This window comes from Clinocottus analis, unplaced genomic scaffold (genome assembly GCF_023055335.1).
Source record: "Clinocottus analis isolate CAN_PGR_092001 unplaced genomic scaffold, fCliAna1.0.p SCAF_34, whole genome shotgun sequence".
Taxonomy (NCBI): domain Eukaryota; kingdom Metazoa; phylum Chordata; class Actinopteri; order Perciformes; family Cottidae; genus Clinocottus; species Clinocottus analis.
This window is the reverse complement of record NW_027176087.1, coordinates 1107683-1126030: the sequence shown is the minus strand read 5'-3', so window position 1 is coordinate 1126030 and position 18348 is coordinate 1107683. Positions and strand designations below refer to the sequence as shown.

The 18348-nt window shown below is 45.1% G+C and overlaps 1 protein-coding gene across 3 annotated transcripts in view; it reads left to right on the top strand.

Moving 5' to 3' along the window:
- LOC137799037 (junction plakoglobin-like) overlaps positions 1-18348 on the top strand; it is an 84249-nt gene that overhangs the window by 59508 nt on the left and 6393 nt on the right. For all 3 annotated transcript variants that reach the window (XM_068596120.1, XM_068596118.1, XM_068596119.1), the window contains exons 9-15: positions 2837-2956; positions 4473-4691; positions 11196-11348; positions 11807-11926; positions 12390-12540; positions 12975-13096; positions 14263-14305. In XM_068596120.1, coding sequence (XP_068452221.1) covers positions 2837-2956; positions 4473-4691; positions 11196-11348; positions 11807-11926; positions 12390-12540; positions 12975-13096; positions 14263-14305 — 928 coding nt within the window. The remainder of the gene's footprint in view (positions 1-2836; positions 2957-4472; positions 4692-11195; positions 11349-11806; positions 11927-12389; positions 12541-12974; positions 13097-14262; positions 14306-18348) is intronic.

Genomic DNA, 18348 nt, shown 5'->3' with positions numbered 1-18348 from the left:
AGCTATCACCTGGATTGGTTTACTTACAACTGAGGTGATGCGTGCCGGCGAATATCTCTGGACCAGTGACGAGCTTGCTGATGGGCTAGCTAGCCAGCTAGCTATAGCTAGCATAATCTATATTACGTAGCTACGTGCCAACAAACTATGGAACACTCATGCCGCTGACAGGCACGGCCCCCACACCATCATATTAGTGTTCCCCACCACCACCACCATCATATTAATGTTCATATTAATGTTCCCCACCACCATCATATTAATGTTCATATTAATGTTCCCCACCACCATCATATTAATGTTCCCCACCACCATCATATTAATGTTCCCCACCACCACCACCATCATATTAATGTCCCCCACCACCACCACCATCATATTAATGTTCCCCACCACCACCACCATCATATTAATGTTCATATTAATGTTCCCCACCACCACCATATTAATGTTCCCCACCACCATCATATTAATGTTCATATTAATGTTCCCCACCACCATCATATTAATGTTCCCCACCACCATCATATTAATGTTCCCCACCACCACCACCATCATATTAATGTCCCCCACCACCACCACCATCATATTAATGTTCCCCACCACCACCACCATCATATTAATGTTCATATTAATGTTCCCCACCACCATCATATTAATGTTCCCCACCACCACCACCATCATATTAATGTTCATATTAATGTTCCCCACCACCATCATATTAGTGTTCCCCACCACCACCACCATCATATTAATGTTCATATTAATGTTCCCCACCACCATCATATTAATGTTCCCCACCACCATCATATTAATGTTCATATTAATGTTCCCAATCACATCATATTAATGTTCATATTAATGTTCCCCTCACCATCATATTAATGTTTCCTTTTCTGTTGAGAAGATAACGGGACTTGTGTTAGCTTTGAGGCTCCTAAATGCTTTGTAAAGCATAGATAGTCTTCACTTTAGATGGTCACATTTAGATGGACAACATATGTAACCAGCGAGTTAACGACCTGAATTAATCATGAAGTGCAGTATTAAAACATATTTATATAGTGCATATATAAATCATTATATGTATAAATAAATGCATCAATACATTATCTTTAGAAACATGTTTTATCATTTACTAACACTTTATAAAGTATCTTATTAATTATCTGTCCTTAATACTTCATTTACAAAGAGGGAATCCATCCTTTGCAAAGTATGAAAAACACATCATGAAACGCATAATAGTCATGCTTATTAATCAAGAATAAAACATGTATAAATGTGCCCATGAATTGCATACTAATGTGTTATTAGTGCGTATTCATGTTGGAACAATGCTTTATAAATGATGAATGAAGTGTTTGTTCATGCTTTACTAATGCTGAAGAGTGTAGAGTTACATCAAGTGTTATCACTGATGACTCTTGTGCGGGTCAGAGGCCTGACACCTGGTTTCTACCAAAAGAGTCAGAGGAAGACAACTTGTCAACATGTCATGACAACAAAAGTCAAATTGTATTTAATGTGGAGAGCATGACAGAGTAATATGTGAATTGAGAGTGTTTCTTTGCCTTGGAGGAATATAGTATTGCTGGAAAAGAAAAGGAGGGCCAGACTGTCTCCAGCAGACACCAGGTTGCTCAGTTATTTATGGTAAAGCATTTGTTTTTTGGGAGGTTTAGTTTATTACCAGAACAAGCCTGAAGTTGGACTAAGCGTAATATGAATGCAGGACCACTAGCTGTGCTCCATGCCCACGCTCCACATGCTCTGCTTTTCAAGGGTGAATGAAGTGCAATCGACAGAAGCTCAATTGCACTTGTGAACCAGAGCAGGGACTATGGACCGCCTTGGTGAGTGGGATATGTTAACTCGACCTAATTGGACAGAATTATTGTCTGTATGCATGCTCCAGGTAAATAATAATAATACAGTAACTTAAGCAGGCTACAAATATTCTGGTTCTGGTACAAGTTTACCCACGGCACTCGATCGAAGGCTTTCTCTGTGTCTAAGGAGATATCAACCTCTGGAATGGGAGAAGAGGGAGCTCTAAACACTCACGCCAACATGTTCACATTCACATCCAACAGTGCAACATTGAGTGTATATGAAGAAGAAGATGAATGCATTTGAGAGGGCAGGGGGGTAAGGAACCACTTTACAAAGTGATTCTAGAAGAACTGATGGGGCTGATTTAATTTGCAATACAGCACAAAGATTCAGTCCTTGTGCTTAGCTCAGCACTGCGAGGGGTTAAGTCTCAATGTACAGGCAATATCTGGAGGTATTTTCGAAACCTTGTGAAAAAGTGAGCTTGTTCAGTTGCAGAGCAGTTTGACCAAATGCCAGTCATGCATCCAGGGGAAAGAAACCGGAGCAATGATTGCACTTCACTCTTGCACTTTCTCCCCCAGACTTTTGCAGTTGCTTCTCTCGAGTCTTATGATTCAGGAGAGAATCCAGCCGCTGGCTGGTTTATAGAGCAGACAGAGAGCGGGATGGCAGCCGACTGTGGTGAGCTGCTCAGCAGGGAAGGATTCACTCCTTTAAGTCAACCTGGCCCTTCATTCCTTTAGGGATGGTGACTTCAGTGTTGACAAAATGTGAGAGCATTGACGTTGGTCACTTTTATTGCATCGCTGTTTACGCACCGAAATGACACCTTCAACAGAGATCCAACACATCCTGGTTTCTAAGACAAAGTCAGAAGAAATGCCTCATTACTTAAAAGTTCAGGTTACGTGAAGCTGTTTTTCTTTGTCATTTAGTTCAAGGAACTTTCTATTTGCGTTGACTTTGATGGCATCTATGATTGTTTCCCTCTCTGCAGGATGGGTTGGACGGTCTGCTGCAGATATTGGTCACCCAGCTGGGCTCAGACGACGTCAACATGTTGACGTGTGCAACCGGCATCCTGTCCAACCTCACCTGTAATAACTCACGCAACAAGGTACGCATCGAGCAGTGGAACACGTCTGCTGCGTGAAAGTAGATCATGTGATTCTCTCTCCTCTGTGATGTCACAATCTCATGTTCAGGTCAAATGTCACTTCAAATCAAAATTTGTCCCAACAGTGCAGTCATCAGTATAAGATACTATACCTCCATAAACTGTACATACTACTGCTCCAGTGTGGTGCTGAAGTCTTTCACAGACTTAAAAATTTGATTTATAGAAATTGTTTACATAATATTCTTTTTTGTGTTTTCAATTTAAAGAAAGAAAACTGCTGGACATAGCAGATTAAGCTTTTAAATGACCTTTTAATGAAGATAGCAAGTGACAAATCATTTAATAAAATGTTTAAAGACCCCATATAAGTAGTTGTTGAGGCTTTCAGGGGTCTCATGTCTCAATGGAGTGTTGGCGTACCCCTCGGCCCCGTATTCGGCCCACTGATCATGGCTATGAGCCAATCAGATTGCTTTATGTCAGCTACCGGTGTTATAATTCTTGTTTTGTATATTTAGTCCATACATCTCAATTGGATTACAGAGAAGAAGACCCCCCCCCCACACACACACACACACACACACACACACACACACACACACACACACACACACACTGTTCTTGTAAGCTCAGTATGTTTTAGGTCTCTTTCACAATTCAGGTCCTTCATGTGGCCTGAGGGGGAAAAAAAGGTCCACGGTTGCCGTTTACTCATTATTAATGATAATAAATGTGTTAATGAAGCTCCAGTCCATTCGGACATGTAACTCATTTATTGGAAAAAAATGTAACAGTGAGCTCATGTTTAATTAATGACGGACAAAGAAACTGGTAATATTAATGATTAAAGATTGAAGTGCTAAAATCCACAGCACGCCTGGGTCAACTTTAACTTCCTGAATGAAAAGATGAAAGGTGCACCCAACAAACAGTCCATGCTGCACGTCGACAGACAGATCCATCAGCTGACAGTAGTCATGTTTTCTGTCTGGGTTGTGTGTTGTGTGAAAGGACAAAAGCAGCAGTTCCGAAACACACAAGTGTGAATAAAAAATCTAAATCAAACGCCCCTGATGTGTAAAGTAGCTCCGCCCTGTTTCGCTCTCATGGACCTAATCAATCGCAACAAATGATACATTATAAAGTAATTGACGCATGCATATTTATGCGTGTTGCATATCCACATAGCTTGAAGAGCATTCAGAGAGGTCGGCGGTTCATGCAGAGCGCTGACAGCTGGTCACAACGTGACGTCTTGTTCTCCTGTTCAGTTGCTCTCTTCGTCTCAGGCAAACTGCAGTTTGCACTCTGAAAGAAAAATCCTTTTCCAAAAGCAATCTATTTGATTGATAAATGCAGTTTTCTCGTTGCTTTCAAGCCGTGACTCCCTAACGCACACACAGTCTGTGCACGTGTGTTCGTGGTTGTTTCCTCTCCTCCGTCTTCTGAATGGCGCCTCGGGGCACGCCTGCATTGCAGATGAGCGACTCCCGTCTGTTGTCTTCTCCCTCAGACTCTGGTGACTCAGTACGGCGGCGTGGAGGCGCTGATCCACGCCGTGCTGCGCGCCGGGGAGAAGGAGGACGTCGCTGAGCCGGCAGTCTGCGCCCTGCGTCACCTCACCTCTCGCCACCAGGACGCCGAGCTGGCCCAGAATGCCGTGCGGCTGCACTACGGTATCCCGGCTGTCGTGAAGTTGCTGGGGCAGCCGCACTACTGGCCTGTAGTGAAGGTGATTGGAGGCAGTGGTCTGTATACTTCTACATGTTCTTCTTGATAAACCCCCGTTGAGGACAGCTGTCGGTCCGGGCATCGGCCCAGAACGATGCAGAGGACCAGGACCGCTGCGAGCCTGGAGGTCTCCAGCAGCGGGCTTTGTAATGACGTACACGTGGACTGGGTCACAGGCTTTGGATGCGTCATTGCAGGGTAAATATTGAAGTTAGTGTGACAGCCAGTGAGCCAGCCGCCACAACACCAGAGCTGTGGCCCACTGAAATGGAACGGGGCCATAATTAATCAATAACAGCTGCGTTTGTGCCTTTTGAAACCTCCTCAGTGGGATAGAAGGAACGACAATGAAAGGAAAGTGAAGGGGACCGGAGTAAAGAAGGTAACGGCATTGATGGTGTTCATGTGTCAGCTGTCTGAAGGAAGGTGATGATACATACTGCTGCACTGACACCAAGGTACAAGACACACACACACACACACACACACACACACACACACACACACGTACTTGTATACAATACACAGCCAGAGCCACGCCCACAAACAAGCATCTCTCAACATGCTTCACTTTCAAGCACTTCAGCTGTGACAACACCCGCTGGTGTGCAGCATCCCTTGAGAGAGAGAGAGAGAGAGAGAGAGAGAGAGAGAGAGAGAGAGAGAGAGAGAGAGAGAGAGAGAGAGAGAGAGATGAACAAACCATGCGGGCTGCATCCTGCGAGCAGCCCCTAGAGGTTCATTCATGTACAAAACCAAGTGTTAGTGGAAATGTGCCAACACAATCTAATTATACTAATTATACACTGTGTTCAATTATATTCAGAGAACAAACTAATACGTTTGACAAAACTTCTATTTTTGCATTTACGTTATAATAACCTGATGAATCAGCCATCAGATATGCTTTATTATTAATCATTAATAATCATTCCATTGCTTACCTTTCACAATAAAAGCCCATTGCATATACACTGGGGGTAAGTGCACTCAGATCATTTTGCTCCAGGGAAAGTCAATAAAACAGCTTTTAGTAGTAAACTAGACAACAATGTGCTCATTACAAATCCCTGAAGGCCACTGCGACATCTTCAAAGTGTGTCTTTTGTGGGATAAGCACAAAACACGACGATAACGTGCCATATTATTTCACTTGTTCTTCTATATTCAAGTAAATGGTCTTTCAGTTTGAGAGCATGACTTTGTGAATTCCCTCCAAACCCTGCTTGCACTTACATAGAGGCCTTTTCAGCAGGTTGCAGCTTCTCAAACAGGAGCGAGGTCCACTCGCGTCATAGTGACGATCACTGACTTCATGTTACTGAATCATTTCAGCTGCTCGTCAGTCAACAAAGAGATGTGGTGGATTTGACAGGATGTGCTTAGTGGCTTCTTTCCGTAAATGAAAACCGGCCACAGTGTGAATGAGGTAAACATGGTTCTGACTTCTGCTGATGTCGTCCATATTTCATGCTGGTGGATGAGGTGAACAAAGAAATGAATGTGGCCACATGGAATGCGCCAACTAGTGGCAGCATGTTGGACACACACACACACACACACACACACACACACACACACACACACACACACTGCTAAAAAATGATTTTTTGAACGGAGCCAATTCTGTGCTCCTATTCCCAGAAGGGAAACATTGAAATGTGGCGATGGCGTTCAGCTCTTGTTCGTGTGGTCACGTTTAGTGAAGAAAAGCACACAACAGCTCTTTGTGCTTCTGCTGTGGCCGACTGGAGTCCTGTGGTTTGAACAACCAGAGCATCCTGTGGTTTACATGTTGAGACATCATCTGGTGACTTGCTGTTACGCACAGCATCTCAGAGTTTAAAACTAAACTCAGCTATTAGCGTTTTATCATTTCAAACCCGCTTCACACTCTTTTATGCGCTGCTGGTGGTGACAGACTCAGTGTTACAGATATCATTGATACAGATGGATCCATAAACATATTTACTCCAGATGTCAATAGAATGATGGAGTTGGGAGGGCTGCTGCGATGTCAACACACCAGAGATGTTTCTATACTCTACTATTTACTATACTAGTCTGATGCAATGGACTGCACTTCAGTCCATACATCCGATACCCCAGTGCATGCATTGTTTGTCTGTTTTTTGCCTTATGTGGTGTCATTTCTCATATCTTCAAATGTTTCATATCCTTATAATCTTTTGGCGTACAACTTAAACAACAAGGTTCTGGAAGTCAAATGGTTGCCAACGAATAAAAGCAGCGACGCATCATAGAACCACATCATGTCACTTCTTAAACAGAATAAACTTCACCAGAGCAGGCCGCACAGAGATGTTCAAATATCTGAAAGTCCACAGCGGCTGCAGCCAAAAATCAAATATAGAAATCTAATAGAGAGTCAAATTTGAATTAAAGCCGAACCGCTGGATTTGATCCAGGTCTCAAGAAGATGCTTGGTAACTTTTGATAAGATGGACAACAGCTTCAAATCTTCAGATTGGTTAGATTTTCCACAATTGAATTAGGTCACCTGGCATAACGTTGTCACTAATATGAGGTGAAGAGCATTGCTCATCTGCAGCTGACTTGTTTTAGTGATCGTACTGGAGAAAATAAAGTGTTTTCCTTTTTTAAATGCAAAATGTGGATTGGAGAGAATAGAGGTGTTAATACATGACTCATTTGTAATTGATACGTTATTCACTAACCTAATTATTATACACTTAATATGCATACTGTTTTAAACAATTTGATGGTATTTACCATCTTCACTGAGCAAACGTTTTGTGCTGAAACAATTAAAGGCCTGTCTCCTTTGGTCTTTCCAAATATATGTAGGCCAGTTGAGTCTATGGATTCATTTTGACTTACGTCCTTACTTAGGCTTTGACTTCCTCACTGAGGCTTTCACTTCCTTTGACTTCCTCACTGAGGCTTTCACTTCCTTTGACTTCCTCACTGAGGCTTTCACTTCCTTTGACTTCCTCACTGAGGCTTTCACTTCCTTTGACTTCCTCACTGAGGCTTTCACTTCCTTTGACTTCCTTGCGCAGTGAAGGCCGTTGATGAAACCTTTCCATGCCTGTCTGTCTTTTATCATTTATCTCAGCCGATGCCACAAAACTCCTTTCTCCTTAAACACTGCCCCCCCCCCCCCCTCCCGTTTGGTTATTGCTGTCTGGCTTTGCCTTAAGGTCTGATCGATCCCTCTCCACTTGCTCGTCTCCAGCTCTTCTTCTGTTGTTTGTTGTGTGGTGCTTTCCCACAGGTTGCTGTGGTTGATTGTGTTTGGCCAGCAGTTTCCCAGGAGGCGACTTACACAGATTGGTGAACGCCTGCAGCTTGCTGATGATTTAATGGTTGTCTTCTGAGTTTTTGATCCAGACAGCAGTTTGGTCTTAACGTTGGAGTCGAGTGAAATATTTGTGGATTCCCAGACTGAGTTTAAAATGTCGAAAGCTGTTTTTGCTTTCCCAGTTTTTGCCTCGCCATCTCCCTCTGCTGCTCCATCCACAGCGATAACACTTCTTAGCTAAGTGAATTCATTGACCTCTCCTAGTGTCTGGTTCTCAATGGTTATAGGATTTCTGCTTTTGCTGTGGAGCTTTTGCCTTTTTGTTTTCGGCCGATTCATTTTGAGCCCAAGTCTCACAGCTGAGACGTGTCCTGCATGTGTTGACGGCTCTGTGAGGGGACGTCATCAGCAAAGGAAGGGCTTAAGGTCTTCTGTTGAGCTCCACTGGACGCCGGTCTGGTTATTGTTGGTTGTTTGGTTCATGATCCAGCTGATACATGAGAAGAAAAGGAGAGAGCAAGATGGGTCCTGTCTCTTCCCTGGTGGGCCACTTGGCCCCGCATCCCCTGACAGGTGTTCTTGATGATGCTGATACATTTTGAGGGGAAACCATTGTGCGTCAGGAATTTCCAGAGCAACTTGTGGTCTGTGCTGTGAAAGGCCTTTTCAAAATCAATGTAATTGACAAAGAGGATCAATCCGTTCTTTGCATTGCTCAACGGTGATCTTTAGGGTAGCAATTTGGTCGATGTGTGATTTTCCATGCCTGAAAGCTGTCTGCTTCCCCTCAGTGGTCAGTCCACCAGCTTCGATGCGGTTGAGCACGGTACCTGGTTGACAGCAGAATGAACACTTTTCATCTGAAATCATCACGTCTTCTGTCTTGATTGTGATAGCAGTCAGTCGTCTCTCCGGTCTGTTGGTATGTTTTTTTCCACCCAAATATTTTGGATCAGCTGGTATAGCATGGTGGTGCTGGAGGTTTGAACCTCTGCCTGTCAGGTGACAAACAGATGTATGTTTCAATATCAGACAGCAGGCCGAGGCAGGAAATGCACGGCCGGCACAGAGTCTCATGAAGGATTAACGTCACAAACACCTGAAAGGTGTCAGACGTAAAGATATCCATAATTCATGAAGGCAGTATTCTTACTTTTGTTTGGTTGTTGTTGGCTTTGTTGTGCTTGTATCCCGCGGCCCAGGTACTACACTCCTCACACTCCTCACACTCCTCACACTCCTCACACTCCTCACAGCGCCTGACATCTTTTCCAGTGTCAGCTGAGTGCAGGGTGAAATTGTTCTTGCAGCTAAATCTGGCCCATCATTTTCTGCTAGATGACTCCTCCACACAGTCTCTGGAAACACACACACACACACACACACACACACACACACACACACACACACACACACACAGATTTGCACACAACCTGATTTGCTCTTACAGCCTGAATTTATTCCAGTTGCATTAGAACGCTTCATTGCATATGTGTGTGTGTGTGTGTGTGTGTGTGTGTGTGTGTGTGTGTGTGTGTGTGTGTCTCGCTTTCAGATCTGCTGATCCAGAAGACACTAAAAGTCTCTTCACTTTAAGACTAACATGACTCAGAATTTGGCATTCCGATGTTTAAATTAAACTTAATGTTTTAGTTAAAATGTCAACTTTCACACTTCGTCTGCTCTGTGCACTGCTGCCCCCTGCTGGGTCAGTCTGGCAGGACTCACCACATCGTCTCCAGGCACTGATGCGTTGAGAGGTTCGGTATAGTTGACTCATTACATATCAGACGGGCTCGGATGCTGTTTGAGGATGGTTAAGCATTTTGTCTGAAGATACAGTGAAAGCTAATGCATGAAGCATCCACCAGCGCTTCATGAGCACAGCCAGAGAACAACAAATCAGAACACTCACGTGGAAGGATGAATCCTAACGACTTTTCATCTCAGGCCCCCAAGAGGTCGATATCTGTGGTTTCAAATGTAAAAAAACATAACCAACTATCAGGTGGATTGCTATGAAATATGAATTGCTGTCACCAGAGGATGAATTTGATTCAATTCTTCAACCTTTCCTCTGGCGTCTTCATCAGGACCAAACATGAATATGCCTCATGCCTTTATTAGTATGCTGTCTGATGCACCGGGGGACTTGTAGCTGCTAAACATTAGCATGTTAGCCCAGGGCAGCACGACCTCACACAGCTGGTGGGGCTGGAGACGCTTCATCTCACGTTATAACTGCAATATGACTGATGTCCCGACCAACGGCTTCACTCTGGATTGTTCTTGGTGCTGATGATGCATCCGGCTCGATACACTAACAAGACGTGTTAGTGTACACATTCACTGCTGCGGTTCATTTAAAAAACTGACAAAGCAAATTGTACTCGCACTCGTCCATCTGCGCTCCATCTCTCTCTCTGAGTCACTCTATTACCTTGTAGAGTGAAATGAGTTCTTTCCATTTTGTACCTCGCCCTCTCTCACACACACACAGACACACACACACACACACACACACACACACACACACACAGACACACACACACACACACGCACACACACACACACACACACGCACACACACACACACACACAGCGCTGCCAACTCAGGCAGATTATATTAATGAACTGAGCTATTGGCGTTTAATGATGTGGAATGGAGGACTGGACAGTGTGACTATGAGGAAGCTTTGCAGACAGCTGGTGAGGCAGAGAGAGGAGGGAGGGAAGCAATGAGGGAAACAGGAAGTTGTGCTACTTCTTGTGTTTAAAATGTGATGATATCATGACTAGACGTTTTCTAACAGACCAATATATTGACGTCTCCTGTAAAGACTCCACACAACTGAACGCATCGTCAGTGGAAGAGATGTTTGTATGATCACAGTCAGCAGATGAAGGATCCGTTCTGGATGAGGAAGACATTCCTTCTCCTCATCAGATTCACAAGGTTTTGGTTACAGCTGACGTGTCTTATTTACTTGACTTTGACACATTTAGATCTGTATGCTACAGCTGGGAGCTGGCGAGAGGGAACAGAGGTGGAAAGATCTTCTTCATCTCCTCCCTGTGGTTGGCTTGATGTGACGCACCACACGAGCGCAGCGCCGTTGGCCCGAGTCCTTTGGAGACGTCACATGTGCCGCTCGCCTTTCAAGCTGACCCAAATACATCCTGTTGAGCGGGATCTTTGATCTCCGTCCTCTCCCGCAGGCCACAGTCGGTCTGATCCGGAACCTGGCGCTGTGCCCGGCCAATCAGGCGCCAATGAGGGAGGCGGGCGCTATTCCACGATTGGTCAACCTGCTGCTGAAGGCCCACCAGGACACGCAGAGACACGCCTCCTCTGCACAGCAGACGTACCAGGTGTGGATCACACACACACACACACACACACACACACACACACACACACACACACACACACACACACACAGGGCTAGTTTTATAGCAAAGTGAACAGCTTGAACCAGCAACAGCCTGAAAGCACATCTCTCTGCGTGGTGTGTGTGTGTGTGTGTGTGTGTGTGTGTGTGTGTGTGTGTGTGTGACCACTGCTGTGCTGTCTGAGTGAATGACTACAAACCACATTGCCCCCGTCTCGTCTGCGCATGAGCTTTCAACAGATGGCTGTGATGTCATAACCGTGCAACTGTCAGCACCAGCTCCGTGGCCTGCTGTGTGTTAGCCGTTAGCTCGGTTAGCCAAACACACCATCGGGCCGAGCTCGTCGTCAGCGCTCGGATGGTCGTGCACTCGGCGGGTCCCTGAAGGGCTCCTTCCTCTTTGACAGCTCTCTGCCTGTGTCTGCCCCCGTCCCCCAGGACGGAGTGCGTATGGAGGAGATCGTGGAGGGCTGCACGGGAGCGCTGCACATTCTGGCCCGAGACCCCATGAACAGAGGAGAGATTGCCAGCATGCAGACCATACCACTGTTTGTCCAGGTACACATCAACACGCTCACCAGCATGGCGGCTCCAGTGCACTCCTTCATCTGCGTCCTGAACAGTTTGCAGTGGATGCTGGGAGCTGTTTGAGGGGCGGAGGAGGGGAGAGGAACTTGGCTCCCACTTGTGGGAAGCAATGTTGCTTGAAATGATTTAGCAGATTCCAGACCCGAAATTAGTGATGATTAGAAGATAACCAATTAGCTAAATTGGGATCATTGCTCAGACATATTAATAACAATCATCATCTTCTTTATCAATTTTGCTGAACACTTAACGCCGTACATTTAAATTGAATGATAGAAGTTGGTTTTTATTGGGCAAAGATGCACAGGCTGGAGGCCTCCTCGCCTGATTGGCTGCAGAAAAACAATGACAAAAATGAACAAATAACTTGTGTAAAGAATATACGACAAGTCTGAGATCCCAGGTTTGTGTGTGTGTGTGTGTGTGTGTCCAGCTGCTGTACTCGTACGTGGAGAACGTGAAGCGCGTGTCGGCGGGCGTCCTGTGCGAGCTGGCTCTGGACAAACAGTCTGCAGAGCTCATCGATGCAGAGGGCGCGTCGGCGCCGCTGATGGAGCTGCTGCACTCCAACAACGAGGGAATAGGTGAGTCGGCTCTGAGGGACTTTAGTTGTTTAAACGCCCTCATTCAGGAATACGTGGAATATCGACCAGTCACGCCGTATTATCTTTGGTGGGTAATGCTGGATGAGAGCAGCTCACACACTCCATTAGCTTCACAACTCCTGAAACACTTCACCTTTACCTTTTCACTGCAATGAACCTGGACTTAGCCCGACTTAGAGCTGTAAGTGTGTACGGTCCCTCCTCGCCTGATTGGCTGCTCCTTCATCACCTACTTGAGCTGAGATGGGGACTCGAGCCACTGCTGGACTCTTCAGAACAGATGTCCGTAACCAAAGACCTTCTGTTGGTTCTCATGATCAGATGCTGATGATTCATGCGTTGGGTGAAATGAGGGCGTGGCCTTTTCCTTTCCCATCGGTTGATAACGTGCCGCGTTGTCTCCGTCTCTGCAGCCACCTACGCTGCGGCGGTGCTTTTCCGGATTTCGGAGGACAAGAGCTCTGACTACAGGAAGAGAGTGTCGGTGGAGCTCACGCACTCGCTCTTCAAACACGACCCCGCCGCCTGGGAGATGGTGAGAGGAGGCGCTGACACGACACACGCCAACAGGACATGGTCACAACCAAATGTGTTTTCATGGTTATACAATGAACTCCTCCTAAAGCCAGACTCACATCCCGGCTCCTAAAGCCAGACTCACATCCCGGCTCCTAAAGCCAGACTCACATCCCGGCTCCTAAAGCCAGACTCACATCCCGGCTCCCATCAGTCCTGAAGTCCCAAAGCCCTCAAGTCTGTTAATAAACCCAAAACAGTCCTTTGACAAATGAAACTCAGAGCGGACAGAGTCTCCTGACCGGCTGCTGGGCCAGTGAAGTCTTCTGCTTGTAATCCAAAAGTTTTATTATCTATAATATTACACGCAAATATAATAGGATCGCTCCACATGCCTCTCCTCATCTTATACAACCAAGGACAAATATTAATACCGATAGTGAATGATCCTATTCATAACTGATAACACTGACCAGTACAGCGCTTTACATACGCAGAGGAGAACAAACTGCTGCAGACATTACACAGCTCTATGCAGATATGATTCATATAGATAGATGGAGCAGACACCAGTGATCAGCTATTGACTCATTATTATCGATCTAAATAGTGTTTATAGATGATGAACAAAGTTATTAAGCATTGAACACATGATTGTAGTCATTGGTTGCTTCTTGAAAACAGCCATGCAAACAATAATAATATACAGTTTACAAACCAATTATATACCAGAAGGGTTTCAGATATCTAGTCAATAATATTTCTGATTTCATAAAGGTTTACTCATCATTTAATGATAATCACGAAGAAACCTCATTTAATATTCATGTTATTAAATAGAATTGAATAGTTAACAGTACATTCATGAATCATCATTTCTGTTTCCTTCTCTGATGTTGGGTCTAAATCAAGAGTTCATGTGTTTGTCTGACTCAGCGTTTCTCAAGTTATAAACTCTTCACTTCTTCATCCTCTGGTGTTTTCCTCTGTGAGCAATTACACTTCACAGGACGGATGTTTGCTAAGAATGTTCTATTTGGTCAGTAGAATTGGTTTGTTAGTGTGTGTGTGTGTGTGTGTGTGTGTGTGTGTGTGTCTCCCCTGTGATGAATACTTTATTGACCTGTCTGTTGCCTTGGCGTGGTACAGAAACATTGATTATCGGGCCTCTCTGCCTCTCCACAGGCCCACACTGCAGTTCCTCTGGAGCATACATACCTAGCTGATGGTGAGTACTTTGAGTTACGCGGAAATACTCCCAAATACACACATGTACCATGAAGTAAGTAGTTTAGCATCACACAGTGAGACAGGACTCGTGCTGGTGCGATCTGAACCGAGTCGTGGTTAGCACCTTGACTGACACCAGTGACACCAGTGACACCAGTGACACCAGTAACACCAGTAACACCAGTGACACCAGTGACACCAGTGTCAGCAGTGACACCAGTAACACCAGTGACACCAGTGACACCAGTGACACCAGTGACACCAGTGACACCAGTAACACCAGTGACACCAGTGTCAGCAGTGACACCAGCGACACCAGTAACACCAGTGACACCAGTGTCAGCAGTGACAGCACTGACACCAGTGACACCAGTGACACCAGTAACACCAGTGACACCAGTGACACCAGTGTCAGCAGTGACACCAGCGACACCAGTAACACCAGTGACACCAGTGACACCAGTAACACCAGTAACACCAGTGACACCAGTAACACCAGTGACACCAGTGACACCAGTGACACCAGTAACACCAGTAACACCAGTGACACCACTGACACCAGTAACACCAGTGACACCAGTAACACCAGTGACACCAGAATGTGTGGGTTGCAACGTGAAAGAAGAAGCACGCATCACAGTGACATCTGCTTTGGTATTGTTGGTATTGTCATGAATGTAAACAAAAGGGCCAATGAAAGCACTTTATAATGGAAAGGTTCAATTAAAGCATTTTAACAAATCAATATCCCACATTACTCTTTTATCATCTAATATTCATATAATCTCAATCATTTAACTTCATAACTCTAATATTCTAACCAGAACCAACAGAAGAGACCAATCTGACTCAGTCCAGCAGAATATTAAAGGAATACATAATAATAATAATAATTATAATAATTAGATTGAGACTTTTAACAATGTGTTGTATCAAAACAATGCAATAACTGCCATAAAGAAAGTAACAATATATTCCACTGCTATTTATAGCAGCCGACAAATGACTCCAATCCCAAAACCTAGATTAGGAAAATAATAGTTACTGCAGGAAGAAGAGAGGGGCGAGGAGAGAAAGAGGGATGGACGGGAGGAAGACAATGAAGGAGAGGAAGGAGAGGAAGAGAATAAAGAAGAAGACAATAAAGAGGAAGAAGACAATGAAAGAGAGGAAGACAATGAAAAAGAGAAAGACAATGAAGAAGAGGAGACGGAAAGAGGACGCAAGCAGAACAAGGATGTCTCATTTCCTCTGTGTGCAAACCCCTCCATCTCCACATCTATAATTAATGCTTCATCCCGTGTGTGTGTGTGTGTGTGTGTGTGTGTGTAATACCCTCACATTGGTGCTATTTACAGCTGGTATCATTTTTTTCCAGACACTTAAACAACCACGGTAGTGCGCGTGCACACACACACACACACACACACACACACACACACACGTGTGTAGTGATACACAGTATACTAATGTGTCTGAGGAAAACCTCCCTTCATGCTCCACTTGTTCATCCTCAGCGATGCTTCCTCCATTCAATGTTGAAGTTCCCAGAATGCTTCACAGAGAAGGAATAAGCAGAGATCAGCGGGCGGTGACTCTGGTTCTGAAAGATGAAGAGAAGGAGGAAGAGCCTTCGACCTGGCATCTTAAAGATGAAGATAAGGAGGAAGAGCCTTCGACCTGGCATCTTAAAGATGAAGATAAGGAGGAAGAGCCTCTGACCTGGCATCTTAAAGATGAAGATAAGGAGGAAGAGCCTCTGACCTGGCATCTTAAAGATGAAGATAAGGAAGAAGAGCCTCTGACCTGGCATCTTAAAGATGAAGAGAAGGAGGAAGAGCCTTCGACCTGGCATCTTAAAGATGAAGAGAAGGAGGAAGAGCCTCTGACCTGGCATCTTAAAGATGAAGAGAAGGAGGAAGAGCCTCTGACCTGGCATCTTAAAGATGAAGATAAGGAGGAAGAGCCTCTGACCTGGCATCTTAAAGATGAAGAGAAGGAGGAAGAGCCTCTGACCTGGCATCTTAAAGATGAAGATAAGGAGGAAGAGCCTTCGACCTGGCATCTTAAAGATGAAGAGAAGGAGGAAGAGCCTCTGACCTGGCATCTTAAAGATGAAGAGAAGGAGGAAGAGCCTCTGACCTGGCATCTTAAAGATGAAGAGAAGGAGGAAGAGCCTCTGACCTGGCATCTTAAAGATGAAGATAAGGAGGAAGAGCCTCTGACCTGGCATCTTAAAGATGAAGATAAGGAAGAAGAGCCTCTGACCTGGCATCTTAAAGATGAAGATAAGGAAGAAGAGCCTCAGACCTGGCATCTTAAAGGTAAAGAGAAGGAGGAAGAGCCTTCGACCTGGCATCTTAAAGATGAAGATAAGGAGGAAGAGCCTCTGACCTGGCATCTTAAAGATGAAGATAAGGAGGAAGAGCCTCTGACCTGGCATCTTAAAGATGAAGATAAGGAGGAAGAGCCTTTGACCTGGCATCTTAAAGATGAAGATAAGGAGGAAGAGCCTCTGACCTGGCATCTTAAAGATGAAGATAAGGAGGAAGAGCCTCAGACCTGGCATCTTAAAGATGAAGATAAGGAGGAAGAGCCTTCGACCTGGCATCTTAAAGATGAAGATAAGGAGGAAGAGCCTCTGACCTGGCATCTTAAAGATGAAGAGAAGGAGGAAGAGCCTTCGACCTGGCATCTTAAAGATGAAGATAAGGAGGAAGAGCCTCTGACCTGGCATCTTAAAGATGAAGATAAGGAGGAAGAGCCTTCGACCTGGCATCTTAAAGATGAAGATAAGGAGGAAGAGCCTTCGACCTGGCATCTTAAAGATGAAGATAAGGAGGAAGAGCCTCTGACCTGGCATCTTAAAGATGAAGATAAGGAGGAAGAGCCTCTGACCTGGCATCTTAAAGATGAAGATAAGGAGGAAGAGCCTCAGACCTGGCATCTTAAAGATGAAGATAAGGAGGAAGAGCCTTCGACCTGGCATCTTAAAGATGAAGATAAGGAGGAAGAGCCTCTGACCTGGCATCTTAAAGATGAAGAGAAGGAGGAAGAGCCTTCGACCTGGCATCTTAAAGATGAAGATAAGGAGGAAGAGCCTCTGACCTGGCATCTTAAAGATGAAGATAAGGAGGAAGAGCCTTCGACCTGGCATCTTAAAGATGAAGATAAGGAGGAAGAGCCTTCGACCTGGCATCTTAAAGATGAAGATAAGGAGGAAGAGCCTCTGACCTGGCATCTTAAAGATGAAGATAAGGAGGAAGAGCCTCTGACCTGGCATCTTAAAGATGAAGATAAGGAGGAAGAGCCTTCGACCTGGCATCTTAAAGATGAAGAGAAGGAGGAAGAGCCTTCGACCTGGCATCTTAAAGATGAAGATAAGGAGGAAGAGCCTTCGACCTGGCATCTTAAAGATGAAGATAAGGAGGAAGAGCCTTCGACCTGGCATCAAGTTACACTTCTCTAAATTGATAATGACTAGCACTCACGACTTAAATGTCAAATGTCTCAGAAAACCTTCATTAAATGAGAAAACATTCAGCATCTTTCATTGGACATGAATGAATCCCAGCCTGCTACCGGCTCCTCTGATCTCCTCCGTCATGGTTCTCCTGGTTCTGCAGGGTTCTCCACACTGCTGCAGACCTCCTCCCGGGCCTGACTAAGCTGACCCATGCATGTACAGAAGGTTTTAGTCGGCACACAAGTTTACTGGCAGCAGGAAAATGGCAGGTTCCTCTCCCCGTGCGTTGACGTGTATCTGTTGAACCCGACGGCAACACTGAGCTGCGATGTCGTTGGTGTCTCACAGAAGTCCTCATCGCTCATGCTTCACCTCCACGGAGCTGCCTGGAGACGAGCAGCCGTCTCATCCTGTGCAGCATGAGGAGGATTTAGCAGAGAACGCCTTTAGTGTCACAAATGCAGCATGAGAAAACTACAATATCTGTTTTTTATGGAGTGAAAGATTTAGTTGCAGCAACTATCACATCTCACCTACTGCACACAACACGGCAAATACAGCCGGTCTGCTGAGGG